General features: G+C 38.5%; 2 protein-coding genes across 3 annotated transcripts; both read left to right on the top strand.

Moving 5' to 3' along the window:
• The first annotated feature begins 213 nt into the window (after nt 1–213).
• LOC112178392 lies at nt 214–1,063 on the top strand. The gene is made up of 2 exons (XM_024316546.1): nt 214–264; nt 632–1,063. The coding sequence occupies exons 1-2, from the start codon at nt 214–216 to the stop codon at nt 1,061–1,063; spliced, it is 483 nt and encodes a 160-aa protein (XP_024172314.1).
• Nucleotides 1,064–18,383: 17,320 nt separating this feature from the next.
• Nucleotides 18,384–23,300, top strand: LOC112180784 ((-)-isopiperitenol/(-)-carveol dehydrogenase, mitochondrial-like). 2 transcript variants are annotated; one of them, XR_002928492.2, is made up of 2 exons: nt 18,384–18,517; nt 22,699–23,300. XR_002928492.2 is itself a non-coding variant. In XM_040511667.1 (2 exons), the coding sequence occupies exon 1, from the start codon at nt 19,851–19,853 to the stop codon at nt 20,661–20,663; it is 813 nt and encodes a 270-aa protein (XP_040367601.1). In that variant the 5' UTR covers nt 18,581–19,850; the 3' UTR covers nt 20,664–21,751; nt 22,699–23,029. The 2 variants fall into 2 exon arrangements, 1 of the variants encoding a protein (XP_040367601.1); XM_040511667.1 differs by lacking the exon at nt 18,384–18,517 and adding an exon at nt 18,581–21,751 and having other exon boundaries at nt 22,699–23,029.
• Nucleotides 23,301–25,877: the final 2,577 nt, after the last annotated feature.

Consider the following 25,877-nt stretch of genomic DNA (forward strand, 5'->3'; position numbering starts at 1 on the left):
CGCCACCTAGGCCTTCAGTAAACTGGTGCAACTTGATTTGGAATAAGGCTTTGCAGCCCCGCAAAAGCTTGGTGACTTGGAAGGTCTTAAACAAGAGGATTTTAACTGATGATTTATTAGTAAGAAGGGGAATCTCTCTTTGTTCTCAGTGCTCTATTTGCCGAAGACAAGGTGAGTCTCTAAATCATCTTTTCTTTGAGTGCTATTTAATCCATGATTTCTGGAGTTGGCTTGCTTCTTTCTTCAGCAAGAGGATTCTGCCAGGTACTTCCCTTGTTGATCTTCGCTCTCTAGACTTTCTAAATAGGATGGCTAGCTCTTCAAAAATTCTATGGAGTTTTGCTTTCTGTAATGCTGTCTGGTGTATATGGACAGAAAGAAACAAAATCAGGTTTCATGAGACTACTTTTAATTTTGCAAGGTTCCAGCATTGGTTTCTAATTTCTTTGCGAGAGTTTGCCTCCATTCACTTTCTGCCGTGCTCTAATTCTTTGAGAATGCAAGGTTTATTTGCTATTCTAGGGCTTTCTTCTTTGACTTTAAAGGCTCCAAAATATATTCCAGTACAATGGACTCCCCCCCCAGCTCATTGGTTGAAGGTTAATACAGATGGTTCTTTTCGTGACAATAGCACCGCTGGATCTGGGGGATATTTAGAGATAAAGAGGGTCAGTTTCGAGGTGCTTTTGCTAAAAATGTGGAGGCTCTTAGTGCAATTGATGCGGAAGTGTTAGCAGTTATTGAGGCTTTGAGGATAGCTTGGGTTAAGCGTTGGGCCCACATCTGGCTTGAAACAGACTCTATGCTTGTGGTTCAGTATTTCAAGAATCCAAAGTTGGTTCCGTGGAGACTACGGATTGCGTGGTCTAACTGTTTGTTTTTCACCCATACGATTCATTTTAGAGTTTCTCACACTTTTCGGGAGGGGAACGCTGTAGCTGATGCTCTTGCTAATCATGGGGCGCTCAATGCTGGTTATAGATGGTGGGATGATCTTCCTTCTTTTATTGCTGGTCATTATGGGCGCGATCAGTCTTCTATGTTTTATTATAGGTTTTGTTGATGGTTTCTTTTGTATTTGTACTTTTGTTTTTTCATTTGTTTTTTCTTCCTTTGCTTGTTTATGGCAAGAGGGTTTGCCTCTTCCTTCGTCTGGAAGCATAACTGCATGTAGGTGCAGTCCAAAGGTTGCGGATCATCACCATGCTTCATCAACGTCAGACTGGTCTTGGCCGGAACCGCGAGTGCTGCCGAAGTTTTTGGCACAAAGTAGTTGGACATGGGTGTCCAGATCTATGCGGATGGGCTGATTGTGGCCTCCAATCCGAACCCAGCTTGCAATGACTTCAACGAAGGACGTGGCATCAAACATGACCCTCGACGGTGGTCACTTGGCTTGCTTCGAAGTTTGGCACGGAGTTGCTGGCTTGAGCTATACCGGCAGTGGTGTTATTGCCGCTGGTTCAGGGCTGTTGGGCTTGGGCCAATCTCTATGGCTTCGGCCTACTTGCTGCTGTGGGTCAAAGAATAAAGATGAAAGAGGATATGGGCTTGGGCCCTTCATTATTGAGGCATCCAAGGTAATGCGGGTCATCTAGAGTTTGGGCAGCTGTGGGGCCCACTACATTCTGCTGTTAAGCCAATTCTTTATATGGACCGGGCAGCACTTGTGCTTGGCAAAACATCCCAGCCCTAGCTTGCAGGGCACAGGAAAAATATAGATAGGTGTGGTAGGGACCTATTTACTATGTATTGCAATTCTCCATAGTTTATAGGCTCACTTTTAAATAAATTAACGGTTAGTTCAAATATAGGTGGTCTGTTTCTATGTATCACAGTAGTTCTCTTACTACAATTTCTTGATCTGTCTAGTCGAAGGCAGCAGATAGCAGGATATGAAATGGTTATCTTGACATGCGTTAATGAAATCCACATTTCTTTCAAAAATTCAGAAAGTGTATTTAACAATGTAAGCTAACATATGATTATATGCATTTATATGCGTGTAATTATATCTAAAACACTATAAATAAGCAAATTCTCATGTCAATTAATATGTAATTAATCCATTTTTATTTACTGTGTAGGAAATAAGCGGAATTGCAGAAATGAGAGAAAATATTGCGAAATTGGAGTTTTCGAGAAAAAAAAGAAATTATTGATGCGGTCAACCACGGTCAAAGTCAGAAAAGGAGCTGAATGAAATTATTCATAATTGTGGCCATGCACTTGAAATTATGAGGAGAGAAGGAATATATATATATATATATATATATATATATATATATAAAGGGTTATTGTTTAATTAATCAATCATGATTGATTGATTAAACCAACAAGGAAATGGTGCACGTGTGTTTGGCTTCTGATGTTAGTGTGGCTTTTCTCTCACCACCATGTGCTAGACCACATCCATTTACCGTTTCAGACCATGTGCTGCTCACACTAGCACACTTAACGCATACATCTTTGACACGTGCCAGACCTCCTTACCCATTCAGCCCTCTTTCATCCTTGACACGAAACCTACCCTATATTAAGGGATATTTCTCTTTTCCTCAGGGAGAGCAGCGCAGAACAGACTAACAGCGCCGAACCAAAACAGAGGCAGCCCCTTTGGGCTGCTCTCTCTCCTCCTCCTCCATTTTTCATAATAGTTTTAGTTTTCTTTTGGGTATTCATAGAATTTCTCACACAAGCTTCAAGGATTCATCAAAAGCTACAAGATTCAAGCTTTAGGTATTTGTGGGAGTTGTAATTCAAGGGAAGTCATATTAGCTCCCTAGCTAATTGTGGCTACCTTTGTGTTCTCCTACACTTCTATAATCTTTTCTCTTTGAATTTTGTATCTTTGATGTTCATATTTATGGGTTTTGAGTAATTTTCTTGTTGGGTTTTAGGGTTGTGTCCCTAACCCAAATTTTGTGTAAAATATGTTTAATTTAATGTAATGATGTAATTTTCATATGATGGATGCTTATATCTATTTTTGTTGAGTTAAAATGCATGTCTATGAGCCTAGTCAACTCTAGGGTCTGTATTTTGAGCATGTCTAGGATGGAATTAGGGGCTTGACTCCCTCTAATTCCTAAGCTAGAAACCTTCAATTTCGTATTCGAGGGGTTATAAGCATGGTGATTTACACCCGTTGCGTGATTGCGCGGGGGGGTCGCTTAGTAGTCTAATTCCTCGATCTCTACGCCTCTTGATGTGAATTAATGACCCTTGAACCGGCTCTAATTCATGCCAAGTGAGTCCCTACGGCCCTTGAACCGGAGTAGGAATACCATGAAAGGGAATTTAGGTCCTTGAGCCTTGAACCGCCTTGGATACGACTACCGCCAAAATAGGAAATATGCAACTACATTAGATTAGCTTCCGACACATGAAATTTGGTAAAGGAACCTCCCTAGCACCCGACATTCCCATTTATTTGGTTACACTTTTATTAATTTCTTTGCATTTTTATTAATTGCTTTACATTTCATTACATTTTGTTAATCTAAAATCATCTCTCAAAATATTGAATTTCGACTCATTGTAGATAATCATCACTAGGCTCTTAGTTGTGATTAGGCTTTGGTGAGAACCAAAACCGAGCATTGCTAGGCCTTGGTGCCTTAGATTAACATTTTTATTTATTTTCTTTTTCTTTTCTTTGTTTGCTAAGTGTCTTTATTTCCGATTACCCAAGGATTGTGGGTTAGCCACTAATCCCCGTGGTACGATAAACTTTGGGCATAATATTTCCCTATCTTGACAACGATACGTGCGCTTGCGTAAAGGTGTATCAAATCAATGGCGCCGTTGCCGGGGATTAGGGTTTAATAGCCTTAATCCCTTGGTGAATCGGTTCTTTAGGTCACATTAGCATATTTTTGTTTCCTTATTAAAAAAAAAAAAAGTTAGTTGTTTATTTTGTTTATTTACTCTCTAATTTTATATTTTTCAATTTTTTTTTGGTTACTAATCTTACTTTTGGGAACTCATAGGTGCTTATTTCTTATCATATTGAGTTATGGATCAATGGAACTATGGATGGGATGATCCGAGGGGATATGAGCAAGAAAGTTTCTATGGTGGAGGTCATCAAGTGTGGAATTCTCATGCGGTCAGTTCTATGTCCTCTTGCAATGAAACTTGTGCTTTGTGTAATTCTCCATGGCATTCACGTTTTGAGTGCTCTTTGAGATTTGAATGCCCAAATTTTATGCAAGAGTGTGAGTACATGTATCAAAAGACATTTGTACCCGATGCATATCCACAAGATGAAGCTTATGAGCCTAGGAAGGAATTCGTTGAAGGACTACTAGCTCAATTGCAAGCCTCCCAAGCTCTATTACAAGCCTCTCAAGTTAGTATTTCACAAGAGACCATGGTTCCCGAAACATATCCTCATGAGCAAGCATATGAGTCTAGGAGACCTTCTCTTGAAGAATTGCTAGCTCAATTGCAAGCTTCCCAAGCTCACTTGCAAGCCTCACAAGCTCAATTGCAAGCTTCTCAAGAAATGCTTGCACATTCCAATGAGCAACTTGAAGCAAGTTTTGCACAAAAGTCACCCTTCACCATTTATGAGCATGAATCTTTCTTTGACCAAGTGGAGCCTATTTCAAGAGAAGAAGTGTATATTGAGCATCTTGAGCAAGAATCCTTTATGCAAGTTGAAAATGATGATAGTGATGTTGATGTACAAGAAATTGAGGTTGGTCATGAAAGTTTCAATGCAAGTGGGGTGAGAGACTACACTTCGGAGGAACCGGTGCAATATTGGAAATCTAATCTTCACAATGAAGAGGAGGTATATGAAGTTGATTCTGAAGAAGAGGATAGCTTGTCTAGTGAGGAAGATGTGGAGCTTGAAGACTTACACCATGATCCCTTAATCGTTGAGGTCGATATTCCCAAGGAGAAAGAGAGTCCTTCAATACATTGTGATGATGAAGAAATTGAAGAGCCAAGGACTTTCTTACCTCCCATATCCATGGAGATCCATCATGAGCTTCCCAAGGTGGAGAGTAAGACATTGAGCACTTATGTTCTTAATGGAAAGATTGAGATCAAGGTACTTTTACCTCTCAATCCACCATTAAGTGGTCAATGTTTCTACAATGAGGTGATGGATTGGAAAGGAAGTGAACCTCTTGCACTTAACCTTTCCCATCACTCGCAAGAGCTTCTACCACCTATTGTTCCTATGAGCATCATTTCTACACCACTTGAGAAGGAGAAGGCAAGGAGATTGATCCATAGTAGAAAAATGGAGAAGAATGGGAAGATTAAGAAGCTACACTTTTGGCCACCAATTGGAGTATTCTTATGTAGCTCTTGGTCTTGCCTCTATGATACATCAATGAGTCCCTTAGCCCCAAACAATAGGGTGGTCGTACTTGAGAAGTATCCACCTTGACAACGATCATGTTCTATAGACCGGCTTGGGGTCTTTAAAAACAAGCGCTTCTAGGGAGGCAACCCTAGGTGGTTTTGAAATTTTCTGGTTTATTTTGCATCAATAAGGCTATTTGGTCATCTTTTTGGAGGATGGGAGGTGTTCGGAGTTGGAAGTGTGAAGAAAGAATGAATTTGGTAGTGAGCAGTTTCTGTCCAGGAAATTCAGTTGAATTTGGGTGACTATAGTTTCCATTATACATGCTATTTTGAGCTGAAATTTTCTGAAGCTATTCTTCTATATGTCTACTGTTCTGTGCCAAAATTTGAGCCACTTTCAGTCACTGGAGATCTTTTTATTTGATGGTCAATGAATGAGGGTCAGAACAGAAATAGCTACTGTAGAGTGACTTTGGGAAGCTACATCCTCTACATATCAAGTTATTTGGAGCTCAAATTTTCCAGAGATGTATCTTCACATGTTCTATATATGCCGGTACAACAGTTTTCCATTTTAACCTCTCTACCTTCAGATATGGTGCTCCAAGAAACAGGGGCCAGAAACAGGGCACAGCAGAAACTGCAGAACAGATTAGTGAGTTTGGAGGCCAACGATGTTTGACTCAGATATGATACTTCAGTGAAATTTTACCTTCAGATATATTCATGAGTCTATTTTCGTATCCAGTTGGCCTCACCCTCTTTGCACCTCTGGAGCTTCAGATATTACAGTTTTGGTGACAGAGGGTCAGCAGAAAACTTCATGACAGATCGGCAATTTTGACCAGTTTTGGTTTTCATCTCAGTTGGAGATAGGTAGCTCCCTTTATATGGATAGAAAGCTCTCTGAGTCTACTTTCCATTCCAAGTGGTCTCAAGTATTTATCTCTTTCTGAGTTTGAGATATGGGCATTTGAAGATATAAAGGTCATTGCTGGAAGCTTTCTGCACTCACTAGTTTGTGTTCACTCGGGGTGGTTGGACTTCTTGCACTTCAACTCTTCAATGGAGGCCATTGTAGGACTGTTGTGAGGTGTGTTGGAGGTGATCAAGGCCATGTGCTTAATGAAGGACCTTGTCCTTATTCTTTGGTAGCCTATTTTTGACGCATTGCTCTTTGGACACTATATATTTCTCAATGGAGTCGATCTTTCATGAGCACCTAGAGCTAGCTTGGAGCATACGTTAAGGAAGTCAAGGCCTTGTGCCTTGAGGTTGGTGTCTCATATTTTCTTCTCCGAAGGTTGTGAGCAATGGAGGTGTCTACAAAGGGGGTTTTCCGTAACTTTACTCCGCATTTAGATTTTTATTTTCATATTAATTTTTGTGCTTTCGCCCGAACTTCACTCTCATGCCTAAATCCAACACGGATTTAGCTTTCGAGCTCACTTTGCAACATTGAGGACAATGTTGGTTTTAAGTATGGGGGTGAGGGCTCGGGCGCCTTAAAAAAAAAAAAAAGGAATTATTAAAATTAGATTAGCTTTATGTAATTATATTTTAGTAGTTAATGCCTTTTCCAACCCCAATGACGAGCCATGAACTTAACTTGTTATGATTGTGGATAGATTAAGCATGATCTAGGACTTTGAATTTGTTTTGTGATTGAGTGTATATGTGATCTATGCTTGATTATATGTGTGCACATAGCCTATGTTAGGTTCGTTCATCATAGTTAGAGAAGCATATAGATTATTCGATTTACTTGCATGTCCTTATTTGTGAGTTTTTGAGCCTAATATTCATAGTGTATGCATTGTTCATTCACTTTTTCTTTCATGTGTGTACAATTTCATGACATTGCGTATCTAGAACTTGCTTGAGACCTCTCGAGGCTACTTTTAGCTTGCGACATAGAAAGGATGGAGGCATTAGGACTATATACCACCATGGCCAAAGAAGCATGTGCCCAAAAATATTTAAGACTAGATTGCCACTTTGAGCCTATGTATATATTTAGCCTTTTTGTTCATTACCATCACAAATTCCTACCTAGCCTAAACACTTTTATCCAACCCTTTCATGGTAGTTGATGAAGCGATTCGAGAGAATGACTTTATGTTGAGTAATGCTTCAAAAGAAAAAAAAAAGTCAAAAGTGTGAGGTTACAAAAGAATAAGTGTGAGGGTGAGTGATTTGTATAGAAAAGAAAGTTCTCCAAAAAAAAAAAAAAAGTGTGAAAATAGAAAGAAAGTTCAAGGAAAAGAAAAGAAGAAAAAAAAAAAAGTAGTAAGTTGTGTGAAAAAAAAGAAAAAAGAAAAAAAGAGTATTACGTAGTATAGTGTGGGTTGTACATTGGGATTAGAGTTAGTTGCTTCATCGATTTCTATGGACTTTGTATTTCCTTATCCTTTATTTCTATTAACCACTTACCCTTAGCCCCATTACAACCAAATAAAAGACCTCTTAATCTTGAATGTTGTGAGTTACCTAGCGGAGATGAGATCGAAGAGCAAGCATATGGCGACGCGTGTTGTGAAATTACTTTTGAGTGAAATATATATAGCCCCTAAACACTAGCTTGAGCGGTAATATTTAGTGAACCTATGTGAGTTTAGTGGGTTATATCGGGTCTTCTATGTGTCTATTTGATTATGGTGGATTGATGTGACACATGGTTTACACATGCATATACTTGAGCATTTCTTACATGTGTATCTTAATTGCCTTACAAATTTATAATTTCTATGTCATGCTTTGTCGAACTCATGGTCATCAACATAATTAGTTCTCTGAGGGTTATGGTTGGAAAGGCTAATACCGCATTTTCTTTATGTTTAAGCATAAATGTTTGTGAGTTATTAGATTTTCGGATTATATTTCATTTAATTTGCTTGGGGACAAGCAAAGTTCAAGTGTGGGGGTGTGATTATACGCATTTATATGCGTGTAATTATATCTAAAACACTATAAATAAGCAAATTCTCATGTCAATTAATATGTAATTAATCCATTTTTATTTACTGTGTAGGAAATAAGCGGAATTGCAGAAATGAGAGAAAATATTGCGAAATTGGAGTTTTCGAGAAAAAAATGAAATTATTGATGCGGTCAACCACGGTCAAAGTCAGAAAAGGAGCTGAATGAAATTATTCATAATTGTGGCCATGCACTTGAAATTATGAGGAGAGAAGGAATATATATATATATATATATATATATATATATATAAAGGGTTATTGTTTAATTAATCAATCATGATTGATTGATTAAACCAACAAGGAAATGGTGCACGTGTGTTTGGCTTCTGATGTTAGTGTGGCTTTTCTCTCACCACCATGTGCTAAACCACATCCATTTACCGTTTCAGACCATGTGCTGCTCACACTAGCACACTTAACGCATACATCTTTGACACGTGCCAGACCTCCTTACCCATTCAGCCCTCTTTCATCCTTGACACGAAACCTACCCTATATTAAGGGATATTTCTCTTTTCCTCAGGGAGAGCAGCGCAGAACAGACTAACAGCGCCGAACCAAAACAGAGGCAGCCCCTTTGGGCTGCTCTCTCTCCTCCTCCTCCATTTTTCATAATAGTTTTAGTTTTCTTTTGGGTATTCATAGAATTTCTCACACAAGTTTCAAGGATTCATCAAAAGCTACAAGATTCAAGCTTTAGGTATTTGTGGGAGTTGTAATTCAAGGGAAGTCATATTAGCTCCCTAGCTTATTGTGGCTACCTTTGTGTTCTCCTACACTTCTATAATCTTTTCTCTTTGAATTTTGTATCTTTGATGTTCATATTTATGGGTTTTGAGTAATTTTCTTGTTGGGTTTTAGGGTTGTGTCCCTAACCCAAATTTTGTGTAAAATATGTTTAATTTAATGTAATGATGTAATTTTCATATGATGGATGCTTATATCTATTTTTGTTGAGTTAAAATGCATGTCTATGAGCCTAGTCAACTCTAGGGTCTGTATTTTGAGCATGTCTAGGATGGAATTAGGGGCTTGACTCCCTCTAATTCCTAAGCTAGAAACCTTCAATTTCGTATTCGAGGGGTTATAAGCATGGTGATTTACACCCGTTGCGTGATTGCGCGGGGGGGGTAGCTTAGTAGTCTAATTCCTCGATCTCTACGCCTCTTAATGTGAATTAGTGACCCTTGAACCGACTCTAGTTCATGCCAAGTGAGTCCCTACGGCCCTTGAACCGGAGTAGGAATACCATGAAAGGGAATTTAGGTCCTTGAGCCTTGAACCGCCTTGGATACGACTACCGCCAAAATAGGAAATATGCAACTACATTAGATTAGCTTCCGACACATGAAATTTGGTAAAGGAACCTCCCTAGCACCCGACATTCCCATTTATTTGGTTACACTTTTATTAATTTCTTTGCATTTTTATTAATTGCTTTACATTTCATTACATTTTGTTAATCTAAAATCATCTCTCAAAATATTGAATTTCGACTCATTGTAGATAATCATCACTAGGCTCTTAGTTGTGATTAGGCTTTGGTGAGAACCAAAACCGAGCATTGCTAGGCCTTGGTGCCTTAGATTAACATTTTTATTTATTTTCTTTTTCTTTTCTTTGTTTGCTAAGTGTCTTTATTTCCGATTACCCAAGGATTGTGGGTTAGCCACTAATCTCCGTGGTACGATAAACTTTGGGCATAATATTTTCCTATCTTGACAACGATACGTGCGTTTGCGTAAAGGTGTATCAAGTCAACATATAAGCTACACCATTTGTTTCACAATAACTTAAAAAAAATTACATTAACAAGAAAAAAAAGATGGTTTGTGAATTTTTTATGGTTATTGGGTTATGAGCCACAATGTTTTACAGTGTGAAATTAAAATTTGAAACAAAATAAATGTGTCGTAATAGTGTTTTAGTATTTTGCTCCACAATTGTGGATGATATTTCCAAATTTAAAACTCCACTCTCTCAAGATTGAAAAATAAATAAATAACTAATATAAATTACTAGCTTGCGGTTATGTATGGATTTATAGGTTTAGTATGTACATCGTTTTAGTCGAACCATTCCAACTATCAGTAGGGGTATTAGTATAAATTAATGTTCTAAAAATTGCAAGGCGTTAGTCTGGCGGTGACAAGGACTGTGACGCCTGGGAGCCTAGGCGGTTTTTAATTTAATTTATTTTATTTTTATTTGTATAACATATAATTATATAATAAAAAAATAAAATAGTCATAATAATCAAAATAAAAAATTAAGTGAGAAGTACAGGGCGTCAAATTCTGCTTCCGTTTTCTATAGTTCAGGGCTAGATAGTTTAGCTCTCAACTCCGATATAGATCTTGTACGGCAGGGGCCTGTCCCTGTAGCTATCAGTAGCACTGTAGCTACTCCATGTATGAACTAGTTCATTCATATATAAAATTGACGTCTTCCCCATAAAAAAAAAATAGTAAAAAAAAATTTAAAAAAAGCTCATTTTCTTTTAAAGATTTTATGTTAAGCAAATTGTTTTGTTCATCATATTCCCTATTTTTAGATCAATCCCAGTAACTTTAAAGATTCAACAAACTAGATCCTCATAACTAAATCGTAGCTGCTCTCTCTCTATCTCTCGATCTTGATCTCAACATGGTGGCCATGTCCAGCGTGTCGTCTTCACTACTAGAAAAACCCCCCATCACACACAGATTTGGTTCACATAGATATTCACACGGAGAAGATTCTGTGTATAGAACACTGCAAACACACAGATTTTTGTGTGCAAAACTATATTCACACAGTTTCCGTGTGAGATGAAAAGTAAAAGTGGGACTGCGAAAATTCACACATATTTCCGTGTGAAATTCACACAAATATCCGTATTAATTATGGTCACACACAGACTTCCGTGTAAATGTTTCATTATGTTTTAAAAATTATTTTATTTGTGTTAGACATTCACATAGACTTCCGTATGAATTAGAGTTGATATAAAAAAAAAAATTGTGTTAATCTTATTTTTGTTCAAATAAATCTAGAATATGTGTCTGGCCCAAACTGTAGGTTACTTAACCTAGTTTTAATAGGGTTTAGAATTAGAGATATTCTAGGAGATAAACGATTAATTGTACGATTATATTTCCTTGTACAACTCTGATTCTATGTCTTGTAATCCTCTATATAAAGAGGTCTCTATTATCAATGAAAGCACACAACAATTCTCTCTCAAATATCGTTTCCCTAAAACAAGTTATCAGCATGAAACCCTAGCCCTGAAACTCTAAATTCGTAGCCTTCAAATTTCAGAAACCTCTGCCGCCCACCTTGAAGCTTTCCAAGAGATGTAATAGGCAATTGCCATATATTTTTGTAGTAGATGCCAATGGTTTAGTCTTTCTTCAAAGTAGGCTCACCCAAAGTAAGTGTGATGTCTAGGAAGGTTATGAGATTAGTGGTACTTAAGCGAGCCTTGCTCCACTGATATCTCTTTACTCACCTGGTCACATTTATTTTGGAATTACCGAAAGAAGTTAGACGACTACCATTGTTTTGCAATAGCTAGCATTTTGGATTAGATTTTCTTTGGTCAAAGAGACAATGATGTAACTCCGTTGGCTTATAAATAAAATTTCGAGTTCTTTTCATTATGACTCCATTTTGATTCTGAGAGTATTGCTTTGTGACTATGATGGCTGGGCCATCAAAATTAATTCAAGGACATGGAATAGCCCAAGTTCCACTTGCCAAATGACACCTTAATTACTGCACAAAAACTCTCTACGCTCCTAGGGCCAGACACACAAATAGGAAATGAGTTCCTTTGTGATACCTCTAACGATTGTGAACAAAGGTGCATCTTAGAGAAGTTTATGTGTCTCTCTAGTGGACTTTATGTTACTATTCAAGCTATTAAATCCAATAAAGTCATGAGAGAAGATCTCTTGGATTTAGACACATAATGACTTTATCATGATAGGGTAGTTCATCCTTGTCATAATATGATGATCCGTCTACTAAAGACTTCACACGGACATCCATTCTTTCGAGTGAAACGAAGCATGAATCAAAAATTGATTCCTGGACTAAGTATGACAGCTGCCTAGGGCACCCGCCGCCATCCACCACCAGCCTAGGGCTAGCACATTCTTTATCCATGACACCATGGATAGCGTACATCATGGTGATGACGCGCCAGGAGATGTTGCAATCACCAACTTTACTTCAAATAGCGTTTCAAATGCTTTGGTCCAACCAAATTCCTCATTGGTTGATTCTAAGGCCTCTCGTTCATTTTACAAAGCCCATTCCTTAAGGGAAGTTAGGACTGAGACCGTCCTATGCAAAGGATATGACAATACTCATTCTGTTCTTACATAGAATCCATGGGGATTCTGTGGATTAGTTCAACCAACTTATGGACGTTTAAATATCTCATAATATTGGTTGATAAGCAAACACGTTGGCCACATGTTGTGCCATTGTCCACTTGTAAATGTTGCCTATACTACACTCCTAGCAAATATCATATGACAACGGGCTCACTCCCCGAATCATCCTATTCCGTCAATTGGACTTGACGATGCTAGAGAGTTTACATCGAAGACTTTCGATGGTTATTGCAATGGGACTGACGTTGGACATCGTATTCCCATGAACACACCCAAAAGGTCTCGCGGAAACGACTACATTGGTAGTCCGAACATTGGTAATGTGCACCAATCTCCTTATATCTGCTTGGGGTGATGCAATATCGCATGCAGCTATGCTAATTCGTTTACGACCTACCGTCACTCAATGTATCTCTGCGTTACAGCTAGTGACTGGGTACAAGTATTTCGTACTTTTGAGTGAGCCATTTATGTGCCAATTGTGCTGCCACAGTGCACTATGATAGGTCCTTACAAACGAATGGGCAACTACGTTGGATTTGAGATTTCAACAATCGTCCCCCAATTAATGCATTTGATAGGCAATCTCCTCACTGCTAGATTTGCAGGTTGTCACTTTAATGAGATAGTCTTCCCGTCGTTAGGGGGAGATAAGAACACAGATGTTCAGCAGGAATAACAGGAATTGTTGTGGTCTGTCCCCACTATGTCTCATCTCGATCCCTGCTGAAGTGACGAGATCACACATATCTGCTGCAAATTAACATGCCTATAAAGATGGACTTCCCTACGAGAGGACGTAGCGTCACCCTACACGGAGTTAGGCATGGCGCCTACGCTAAAGAGAGTGGCAGTCTGGCGTTATAGGCCATGACCGCAGCTAGGATGCATGGGAGGCCCGTGGGTTCGAAGGATACTTTGGTACAACCTAATCCTTGGATCATCGACACTCAAAATCCGTCTTATGAGTATCTTTCAGATTATGGTTATCGTTAGGCGACGCCTCAATGTCAAAATATATTCCTGAGAATATAGAGCTCTATGAAAATTACACTACTGTACATGAGATGTGGGATAGAAACTCCATTATAATTGATGATGTAGTTGCGCATTTCGTTGCGCATGAGTTACTCTCCGTTGATGAATGAATGCCAACGAAGAGAAATTTGCCCTAAATGGAAAGATGTGATCCAGGTTAAGTTGGATTCTCTAACGAAGAGGAAGGTTTTTGAGCCAGTGATGTCAACACCTCCTAACATAAAACCTATTGACTAATAGGTCTTCGTTAGAAAGCGTGATGAGAAAACAAGATGGCAATCTCGCCTTATGGCGCAAGGCTTCTCACAAAACTCCCTAGGATCAATTACGATGAGACATATTATCTCGTAGTGAATGTCATTGCATTCCACTACTCTGTCAGTTTAGTAGTTTCCGAATAACTGAACATGCAGCTTACGAATGTGGTCACTACGTATCTCTATAGGGATCTAGATACGGAATATACATGAAGGTTCATGGTGGACTTCATTTACCCTAGTCAAGTGGCTCTAGACCATGGAGCGCATTTTACAAAAAGGTTGAAACGCTCACTAAAATGACTACTTGATTGGGAAGGGATATGCCCACTCGTTTCCATAACAAATTTCGGATTCTATAGTGGTTCATATTACACATGATCTTCATTAGAAGCCCTTAAAGAGTTAAGGAAAACTGCCGAACAGTTGAAATCTGAGTTTGAGATGAAGGATTTTGGGAGAACAAGATTATGTTTCGGTTTGGAACTTAAGCATCGTGTCGATAGATGCTTAGGCATTTTGACAGGATCAAAGCCTTCAAGCACCCCCATGATCATGTGTAGTCTTGATCATGAAAAGGATCCTCTTCTTCCAAAGGATGATGACGAAGATGTGCTAGAGGCAGAAGTGTCTTACTTAAGTACAATAGGCGCATTATTGTACTTATCTCAATGCACAAGACCGGACATCTCATATGTTGTGAACTTGTTAGTTAGTTATAGCTTTGCGCCAACACGACACCATTGGATTGGTGTAAAAGATATCTTTCGGTACTTGAGATGTACGATTGATATGGGCTTGTTCTATCCCTATAGAGAGACGATGGATTCCGACCCATCACACACCAGGAACGCCGCCAACATTGGCCTGCGTCCTCTATCCCTATCCCAAAACGACATGTGTTTTGGAAGGTTTTGCTAATGTTGGGTATCTCGTTGACCCACATAAAGGTCATTCCCAAACTGGTTAAGTGTTCACCATAGGTAAATACCGTAATATCTTGAAGGTCTATAGAATAGACCTTAGTCGCTATATCTTCGAACAATGCAGAGATTATTACTCTTCACAAAGTAGTTCGTGAATGTTTATGGATTGGATCCATAATTACGCATGTTCGATCAATTGTGGTTTGAAGTCTACCACAGATGAGCCTACGAGCATTTAGGATAATGTTGTTTGTTTTACACAAATGAAGCAAGGCTACATCAAAAGTGACAACACCAAGCATAATCAGCAACAACAGACTCTCCTCAGGATCAAAGTGAACTAGGTTCAATTTGAGGACAGTATGGCAGACTCGCTCACTAAGTCATTGCCTAAATTCCACTTTCGAGAAACATGTTGGCAGCATCGTTTGCGGAAGTTATCCAAACTCCAATTACCGCAGTCATCAGGGGGAGATACAGACATCAGGATGAGGTGTCCACATGTATGGTCTCAAAAAGTGAAGGGTGTGTTGTGCTCTTTTTCCCCTTCGACCGAGGTTATTTTTGTCCCACAGGGTTTTTGTTACTTGGCAAGGTTTTTAATAAGACAACGAGAAAAACACTACATTTGGGCGACACAAGGGGGAGTGTTCAAGTAAATCCAGAATATGTGTCTAGGCCAAACTCTAGGTTACTTAACCTAGTTGTAATAGGCTTTAGAATTAGAGATATTCTCGGAGATATCCGATTAATTGTATGATTATCTTTCTTGTACAACTCTGATTCTATGTCTTATAATCCTCTATATAAAGATGCCACTATTATCAAAGAAAGCACGACTCAATTCTCTCCCAATGCAGTTTTCCTTAAACAATTTCAAAATAAAATAAAAACTACTTTCCTATTTAAAATTTAATAAACATATTTATACACACCTCATTAATTCCAAAAACATTTTGTTTCACACAAATATGTGTGTGAAGTCTTTTTGATAACTCTCTGGAAATTTCAATATCCCAATTCGTTTCTTTCTTTCCATAAATTCTTTGTAGGACTAAATATTGTTTAATCATTGAGCTTTTGACCATAAAACACTTCAGTCCCTGACCTTTTAATTTCACATGTTTAGTCTCTGTACTTTATAATTTCAGACCAATAGGTCCTTGCCGTCTAAAAGTCGCGGCGAAATGTCTATTATGCCCTCAGTTTTTTTAAAAAAATAAATTTATTCCTTTCTCTTTTATTTATTTATTCTTTTTTCTTTATTTTATTTATTCTTTTTTTTTTCAAATAGGAAAAAAGAAAGGAAAAAAAAACAGAAAAAAATAAATAAAAAGAAAGAAAGGGAAAAAAATTCATTTTCCAAAAAAAAAAAAATTTAATTAAATAAAAAAAATAACTGAGCGCATAATAGACATTTCACTGCGACTTTTAGACTGCAAGGACCTATTGGTCTGAAATTTTGAAGTACAGGGACTAAACGTGTGAAATTAGAAGGTCAGGGACTGAAGTGTTTTATGGTCAAAAGCTCAAGGACTAAACAATATTTAGTCCTTCTTTGTGTGCTACATTCTCACTAGACACTCAGATCACGACATAGCTATAAGTTACTTCGTCTCGATAGATGCATCTAATCCTATATATTTTGGACTCGGAGTGGACATTGGAATTCCGTACTGAAAAATTTCAAAATTTATTTAAAGGGCTAAATACTGTTTAGTCCCTGTACTTTGCCTCTCTCATCGTTTCAGTCTCTGACATTCTAATTTAATCTAAAAACTCCCTGATCTCACAATTTCCCTCTAATAGGACCCTTCCACGTCAAATCAGGAGTTGACATTGGGTGAAATGTCCAATATACCCCTCTGTTATTTCTTTTTCCTTTTTAATTTCTTTTTTCCTTTTTTTTTCTTTTTCCTTTTTAATTTCTTTTTTTTTCTTTTTGTCCTATTTAATTTCTTTTTTTTTCTTTTTTCTTTTTCCTTTTTCCTTTTTCCTTTTTAATTTCTTTTTACCTTTTTTTATTTTTATTTTTTCCCTTTTAATTTCTTTTTTCCTTTTTTTTTTCTTTTTCCTTTTTAATTTTTTTTTCTTTTTTTCCTATTTAATTTCTTTTTTTTTCTTTTTTCTTTTTCCTTTTTCCTTTTTCCTTTTTCCATTTTAATTTCTTTTTACCTTTTTTTATTTTTATTTTTTCCCTTTTAATTTCTTTTTTCCTTTTTTTTTTTTCTTTTTTTTTTTTTCTTTTTTTCTTTTTTTCTTTTTCCTTTTTAATGACCATCATATCGTGCTGCATTAGTAGCGCCACGTCGGCGAACTAATCCAGATCGACCCGAAATCTCAATTATTGTTCTCCACGCCGGCGGCCATTTTTCTTTTCCGTCACTATTCTTCATCGTCACTTCTAGTTTTGGTCAACTTGGCCATCAAAAACCACAATTTCAACCAGACCCAAAATCCAAATCACTATTTTGAGCAAGACCCAAAAACCTTAGAGTCTGAAAAAATGGTAGTTTCAGTGAAAAGTTTCCAAATTAAGGCCTGATGTGGAGAGAGGAAGTGGGATTTGAGTGGGAGAGAGAGAAGTAGGCTGTGAAAACAAGAGGGGAGTGGTTGAGCGGCGAATTTCCGAGCTGATTGGGATCTACTTATGTTTGAGAGATGATGTTGGCGACGATGGAGACGAGGGCGAATCCGCTAAGAGACAACAGAGGGAGATGGCTTCAAAGAAGGTGAAGAAGTGATCGATCAGCTCCTAGCCTCTTGCTTTTGCTCGATGTCCATCTATACACCGCCAAGCTAGGTCTTTGCTGGGTTTGGTTTCAATTTGGGGAGAGAAACAGATGGGTTGTGGAGTTTGATCGGAATGGGATTGGTGGGTTGAGGAAGGAGAAAGTAGGCAGAACGAAAAGAAAAGAAAAAAGGAAAAAAGAAATTAAAAAGGAAAAAAATTAAAAAGGAACAAGGAAAAAAGAAGAAAAAGCAAAAATGAAATTAAAAAGGAAAAAGAAAAAAATTAAAAGGAAAAAAAGAAATTAAAAAGGAAAAAGAAATAACAAAGGGGTATATTGGACATTTCACCCAATGTCAACTCTTAATTTGACGCGGAATGGACCTATTGGAGGGAAATTGTGAGGTCATGAGTTTTTAAATTAAATTAGAATGTTAGAGACTAAAGTGATGATAGAGGCAAACTATAGGGACTAAACAGATTTTATCCCTTATTTAAATATATTATTTTTATTTTGTCACAATTGTAGTGAAAATCGTGACAATTGTAGATTTCAATTATATATATATATATATATATTATATATATATTTTATCATTTTGTCACAATTGTTGTGAAAGTAGTGAAAATCTTGTGGCCCAAAAAAAAGTGAAAAAATCGGGGTAGGAATTACAAATTTACAACAATTGAAGGCCATTTGGTTTATATAGGGCATCCGTCCCTCCCCCCATATAAAACCCAATCCTTCCCAATTCCACTCACCTTCTAAGCTTATGCTGCTGCAAAAAATCCCCAAGCCGCCGAGACGCTCAGAGCTACAAATCTCGCTCTCTCTCTCTCTCTCTCTCTCTCTCTCTCTCGGAACACCATGGTACTCCGTCTCTCTCTCTCTCTCTGAATTTCTCTGTCAAATTTATTTCTTGTAATCTAATCTCTCTCTCTCTCTCTCTCTCTCTCTCTCTCTCTCTCTCTCTCTCTCTCTCTCTCTCTCTCTCTCTCTCTCTCTCTTTCTCTCAAATCTATCGTCAGCAACAAAACTAATATATGTTTTCACCTTTCTGCTTCCAACATACAGTAATGAATCAGCTACCTTGATTCATCTTTGTAATTGTTCCGAGTGTATGACTGATTTTAGTTTCTCAGTAATACGTACGGATTATTAGCAATGCCAGAAATACGTACGGATTATTAATCCATCGTTGTATCATACATGTGTATTAATGTTTTCACACGAATTTCCATATGAAATACTCTGATTTCCCACTTTTCCGTCGCAAATTTCCGAAGCAATTGCAATTGTTTTTAGTAGTGATGTGTATTAATGTTTTCACACGAATTTCCCTATGAAATACTCTAATTTCACACGGATTCTCATCTATGTGTGATGGAGGTTTTTCTAGTAGTGTTCGTCCCTCCTTTAGGAGACCAAGATCTGAAATCTGATCAATATACGGTTCTCAGATCAATAATGCGCTTTGTGAAATCGTTTTAAGATTATTTTCTCTTATCTTATTACATTTAACACACGGTTTATCATAGAATAAGGATTGTAGTGGGATGGTAATGGGAGTTACAGATGGGTACTGAGCTTGAAAACGATTCAAGATGAATTCAAATTTCGATATAAACCCAGACTTTGATATAAACTCGGTGAGCAAAATTGAATCAACCCAACCAAAGATCAACGCCCACTCCACCGACAACCAGCCCCCCTATACATTAATTTCTAGCTTGCGTGGTTGGGTATGGATTTGTAGCGGTGAACAAAACGTGCAGTGTTGATCAACGTGGTTAGGTATGGATTTGTAGCAGTGAATAAAACGTGCGGTGTTGATCAACGTGGTTAGGTATGGATTTGTAGCAGTGAATAAAACGTGCGGTGTTGATCAACGTGGTTAGGTATGGATTTGTAGCAGTGAATAAAACGTGCGGTGTTGATCAACGTGGTTAGGTATGGATTTGTAGCAGTGAATAAACGTAACGTGCGGTATGGATTTGGGTAGGTGTTGATTGTTGAAAGGGCAGGAGGAACGTGTTCCTGCTTTTTCTTTTCATGCAAAGTATCATCTGTCCAAATTGAAAAGTAGTCAACGAGGTTAAAGGGGTAGATGTGTAAGTGTCGTAACTCCACTCTCTAAAAATTATAACACTCCGCCAGCCATACAGTCACGTAGCTTTACTACTACTAGATATAGCTAAACACGATGACACAGCCCATACCATCACCGCTGCAGAAGCTCCACGGCAAGGTGGCCATCGTCACCGGCGCAGCCAGCGGTATCGGAGCAGTCACGGCGCGCCACTTCGCAGACCACGGCGCTCTCGCCGTCGTGATCGCTGACGTCCAAGACGCCAAGGGCCGAGAAGTGGCTGCATCGATCGGCTCCCACCGCTGCACCTACGTCCACTGCGATGTCACCGACGAGGATCAGGTCAAGTCCCTGGTCGAGTTCACGGTCAAGCACTACGGCAGCCTCGACGTCATGTACAGCAACGCGGGGATACCCAGCGCTTCGGCGCAGACGGTGCTGGAGCTCGACCTGTCCGGGTACGACAGGGTGATGGAGGTGAACGCGCGCGGAATGGCGGCTTGTGTGAAGCACGCGGCGCGTGCGATGGTGGAGAAGGGTGTGAAAGGGAGCATAGTGTGCACGGCTAGCTTTTTGGCTGACTGCGGGTCGGAGAGCGTGACGGACTACACGATGTCGAAGCACGCGGTGCTGGGGCTTGTGAGGTCGGCGAGCGTGCAGCTGGCGCCGCTTGGTGTGCGCGTGAACTGCGTGTCGCCGAGTATTGTGGGGACGCCGTTGGTGGCGGAGTCTTTTAAGATTGGGGCGGAAGAGCTGAAGGAGATGATGGAAGCGGTTTATATCGGAAGAGATGGGCCGCTGATGGAGAAACATGTGGCGGATGCGGTGGTGTTTTTGGCGTCTGAGGACTCGGCGTTTGTCACCGGCCATAATTTGGTGGTTGATGGTGGATTTGGCATCAAGTCCTTATCAGTATTGAAACCATGATCTACTTGATTTGCATCTCAGCTCGATCACTATCGAGTACTAGCTAGTCGTGTACGTACTTGTCTGGAAAACCTATATGGAAAGAGTTTTGCCTCTTTGTAATAGGAATAAATCACACGCAGTTGTCTTCACTCTTTGATTTTGGTTTATCTGGGTGTTCACCGGTGGGATTCATCCCCTCCTTCTGCCAATTGTTGTTTCAGTTTTTAACTGCTAACAAATTGAGTAGAGGTGATCGAATTACTTTGAATCTTCAAGTTGCTGTTAAGCACCATCATGCAATTATAGACCTCTGACATCAAATCTGGGTTGTTACTTGTTAGAGGCAGTGCTATTATAATTAGTCAAAAGTATCGTTTGTTAATGCTAGTAGTGAAACAACTCAGTGTAAAAGAGGAAAAGCAAAAAGAATTGCACGAATAAGTTGAACTCGACTAAAGTTGAGCTTAATATACCCACACACACACAAACACACGAATTAATTCACTTCGTTCCATAGTAATGAGGATTCGACATGTAAAGTAATGAGTTCTTATAAATAAGTCATTGACATATATCTCATATATAATATTTCATTTCTTCATTAAATTTCATGCAAAGGGAGAAAGGGGAGATTTTTCCTAGGTTTTGTTTAGAAGGGATATTTTACAGTATTAGAAAATTGCCCATAGAACATTGATTTGGGCCACTATTTGGAAAGAGTGGTTTTTGAGAATAATTTGTCACCACTAATCGGATCAGTGAGTTGTTATGAGGCTTGGCACCGAATGTGGGTGGCCCAATGCTGAAGCTAAACAGCTTCCAATATTTACAATTTTTGCCCCTCTAGGACATCTCTTGTCAGCAATACCATCCCGGCCCCCTCACATGGCTATAAGGTATGGCAGCAAGCTTCTACTATAAGATTGGAGCCAGATCGACTTCACTTCATCAAAATATGACTCTTGCAAAGCATCAGATAACTTCTACTTCAACAATTTTCAAGGAACCGAATTTAATTCATAGTATATAGATAAACCCTAACTTTCTCTTCTAGTGGATTGAAGAACCGGTTCCCTTGGCTGCATTTTAGTGTTCGCAGGAAAGAGGTTTGTTCTTCATTTTTCTAATTTTATTTTTGTTTATTTTTTATTTTGATTTTGATATAGAACCCAGAAAAGTAGCAGAGAGACTATGCATATAAGCCTATAGCAAGCTTAGAGAACTATTTTGACTACAAAAGTTTGTATAAACTTGGAGTTTTACTTGTTGGCGGATCCATAGTTTGAATATCAATTTTTTTTTAGGTGGATGTGTCTGTTTTTGCTCAATAATTCAGCTGGTTTTTTTTTTTTTTTGGGGGGGGGGGGGGTGGGTATAGATGAGGTTGAGAGGCAGAGACATCAACAACTTGAGAAACTATATAGGTCTACTTGTGTAGGAAAGGCATACATGAACTTTGTTTACATTGTAGAATTTTGACTTCAAACTATGGCTGAAAAAATTTGTAGTACTCAATGTGATGATAGTTAGTGTATTGATCTCACATTTTGGGAAAGAACAAAGTTTGATTTTATAGGTGACATCACAATGAAACCTGCTAATTTGTTTTTCTCTCTTGGATCACAAGTCTGGCAACATCTTGTCCTGCTAATCTAAAATGTTTGATTTTTTTGAGGTATTATTATTTCTCTTTGGTGCCAAACTTATTCTATCTGTCAAACTCATTTTTCATAATTCTTATGCTCAAGATTTTCGAAAGAAATTGTAAACACAGCTGCAGCATTGACAGCGATAGGATATAAGCAGATTGAAGCAGGTAGAAATTTATTAGATTCAGTGACATTATGTGATATAATGGGAAGTGTGTGAAGTTAATACTTAGTATTCTATTAAATTGGCCCATCTAACTAAAGTTTGCGAATAGAAAAGATGTCAGGCCTTTGTGGTTGTGTGATAGGAGCATAATTATGCGATAATAATGTTGTTAATTTCATATTTACTTTGTTAGTTTATCTTATTTTTTGGTTAATTTAGTTGTTTTTATGTTTATTAGGTTTTCCGAAGTAAGGAAAGAAATAAGAGCAAAAGGAAGGAGATATGTGCAATCGATGGAGAATTGTGGACTCTTGATGAATCAAGGAAGTTTAAGGCAATATGAAGGAAAAGATATTCAGCAATTAATTCTCTTAGCTAGCTGCTCCTATTGGATAGAAGGATGTCAATGATAGGATTCAATCAGAACATAACTAAGGGGATTACCGTTGAAGCCAAGGAGGGAGAGTCCCAAAAGGAAAGAAGGAAAGAGTTACAAACTGAATAAAATCTCTCCTTGGACGTTGAAGAACCAGATCATCTCACATACGAAGAAGCATAGATGTACCAGAGCTGAAGGAGAATGAAGATTGTAGAATCACACCATAAACGATCGATCGTTGGAATTCCTGAGATCGATCGCTGATCTGTATTTTCTAATTTTCTTATTTTTGTTGTCTTCTTTCTCCATGAACTCCTTTGTTTTTTTTATTCTCATTAAGTGTAACTAAATTTCCAGTAGTTAGGGGGTAGTTGAAGCCCCTAGGCGTGATCCATAACATGCTTTGACATTCAATTTGTTTTCCAATTAATAAAGTTGAGGTTTTGTTTACCGATTTCTCATTGATGAATTCTATGTTTGTGTGCTTTGGAGGCCTACTTAGTATGCATGCTAGGGTTCTAATACTTTGATTGTTTGATGCCTGAATCAGTAGTTGGATTCCTCAAATTGTCTAGAGAAGTAATTGGTAGTTTTCACTAGCAAGTAAACAAAACCCTAGGTTTAGCAAGGCTCTAAGTTATTTGCGATGCCTAGTGATTGCTCAAACTCTTTTCAAACTTAATGATCTCTGCATGTTTAATCTAATAAGCATACCTTTAGGCTGCATTGCTTGGGAATAGTACTCTAGGTGTAGAGCACTTCCTGCCTAGCATACAAAATAAGAAAGAGTATTAAGTTGTGTTCAAGCGTACCGAGCCAATATGAGCGTCTTCAACTAAGTTAATTGGAAGTAAATTGGATAAAGTGTGTTGTGAGTAATAGTTAGAGGTGGATACTTCCTTCCTAGCTAGTTTCATCATCTTGATATCAACCAATCTCAAATCTGTTTCAGTTTCGTTTTTCTTTCTGTTCTCTGTTTTTCTTTATTTTATTTCCATAGTAAAAGAACTCCAAAAATTCCCAAATTTTGTATGCTGGACGCATTATGTGTCTAGTACAATTATGTAAATTTTCATATTTTTCTGGGTTGTTTTGATTATGATTTTAGTTTGTTTTTCTACTGCTGTTCAGTAGGAACTGCAGTCACGTTTTGTGACTTTTGTTTAAGCTTTTAGTTTAACTTAATCCTCTGCGGGAGACTCTTATTTCCCTATATTACAATTGACATACTTGCAGGAGAATAAGGAAATATTTGCAGGAGAATAAGGAAAATCAATAGCTTATAAATTTAGCTATCAATTTTTGGCGCCGTGTTGCCGGGGATTACTTTTATTCTAATTGCTTCTACTAGTTTGTTTAATTTGATTTTTGTTTTAGTTTCTTACTTAGTGTTTCTTTGTTTATGTTTTCAGGTGTATGCTTACTCGTAGAACTGCTCAAGGCAATCTTACCCCCTTGAATTCATAGATAGAACGCACTTGCAAGTCGAATAGGAAGCAAACAAAGGGAACTAGTTTGCCAATTCACGACACAACGGCAAGTTCTACTTCCTCACAAGGGGAGGAGGAGGAGAACACACCACCAAACTTACCTGGGCATTCAATTCACGGGGACGAAGAGGAACCCCCAAGACTCGACATGGCATTGAAGGATGCTTTTGTTCCGACAGCTTCGGAATCCCCTTCATGCATAGCTTACACACCACCGGGCAATCAGGCCTTCTCTATTCTTGTGCAGCTCTTGAACTCGTTGCCTAAGTACTCGGGCACACCATCTGAGGATCCTAATGTTCACATTAGGGAATTCTTGGATATTTGCAAGCTGCAAACCATTCAAAACATCCAACCGGAAGGACTTAGGTTACTTTTATTTCCCTTTTCTTTAAAAGATGATGCAAAACGTTGGTTGTACTCATTACCTGCATGTATCATCACAACTTGGGATGAAATGGTTAAGAAGTTTTTGAAACAATATTTCCTCGCTCAATTGACCAAACGACTAAGGAGGGAAATTCAGAACTTCACTCAAAAGGATGGAGATACACTATATGAGGCATGGGTGGAATTTCAGGAGTTGCAGAGGAAGTGTCCCCATCACAACTTCAGTCTGAATGACCTTGTCCAATTTTTCTATGATGGATTAGACATAGCTAATAGGGGCAGCGTTGATTCTGTGTGTGGGGGCACTTTCATGAATAAAACTGATCAAGGCTAGGGATAAACATACAAGAGGATGTGGAGTGTATGAAGTTGATTCAAGGAACCAAATGGTGGCTGTAGAAAGAAAGCTTGACATGTTAATGACTGCCCCTTAGGCAATGGCCTTCAGGCAACACCTCAGGTATGCTCTATTTATTCCTATTCTGATCATACTACTGTTAGATGTCCTATGTCTGCTATGTCTGAGGAACAGGTGAATTACATTAGGCAACAAAGGCCCAAATATGACCCTTACTCGAACACGTACAATCCGGGATGGAAGGATCACCCAAACTTCAGTTGGGGCGGTAATGACAACGTGGTTCGACCTACTCAAGGTGTCTACAATGGACCACTTGGATTCCAACAAGGGGCCAAGCAGCAAGTCTATCAACAAAATCCTCCTCAACAATCCTCAAGCAAGTCCTTGGAAGAACTAGTGAAGGAGATGGCTCTGAACACCGCATCCTTCCAAAAGGATACCTCATCCTTCATACAAGAGGCAAGATCTCAACTCAAAGAGCATGGTCAATCCATCAAGCCACTGGAAAGTGTAGCATACATAGCTATGAAACCTGCAACATGAATATATAGGTGCTATGTACAACTGCAAGCAGTCAACAACAAAATCAGCATGACAGAACCAAATTCATTTAGCATCTAATGTTGTACAAAAATATATTGACGAAGCTGCATACGTACTCTAGTTGATAATCCACAAGTTAACAACATATGAGGTTGATATGATTGTTAATTCAATGACATTAAAGCAGCAACCGTGTATTTATAACTAAAGATGTACAGGCCACAACAATTGAAACACCAAAGAGACAGAAAATT

Source organism: Rosa chinensis, chromosome 7, assembly GCF_002994745.2.
Source record: "Rosa chinensis cultivar Old Blush chromosome 7, RchiOBHm-V2, whole genome shotgun sequence".
Taxonomy (NCBI): Eukaryota; Viridiplantae; Streptophyta; class Magnoliopsida; order Rosales; family Rosaceae; genus Rosa; species Rosa chinensis.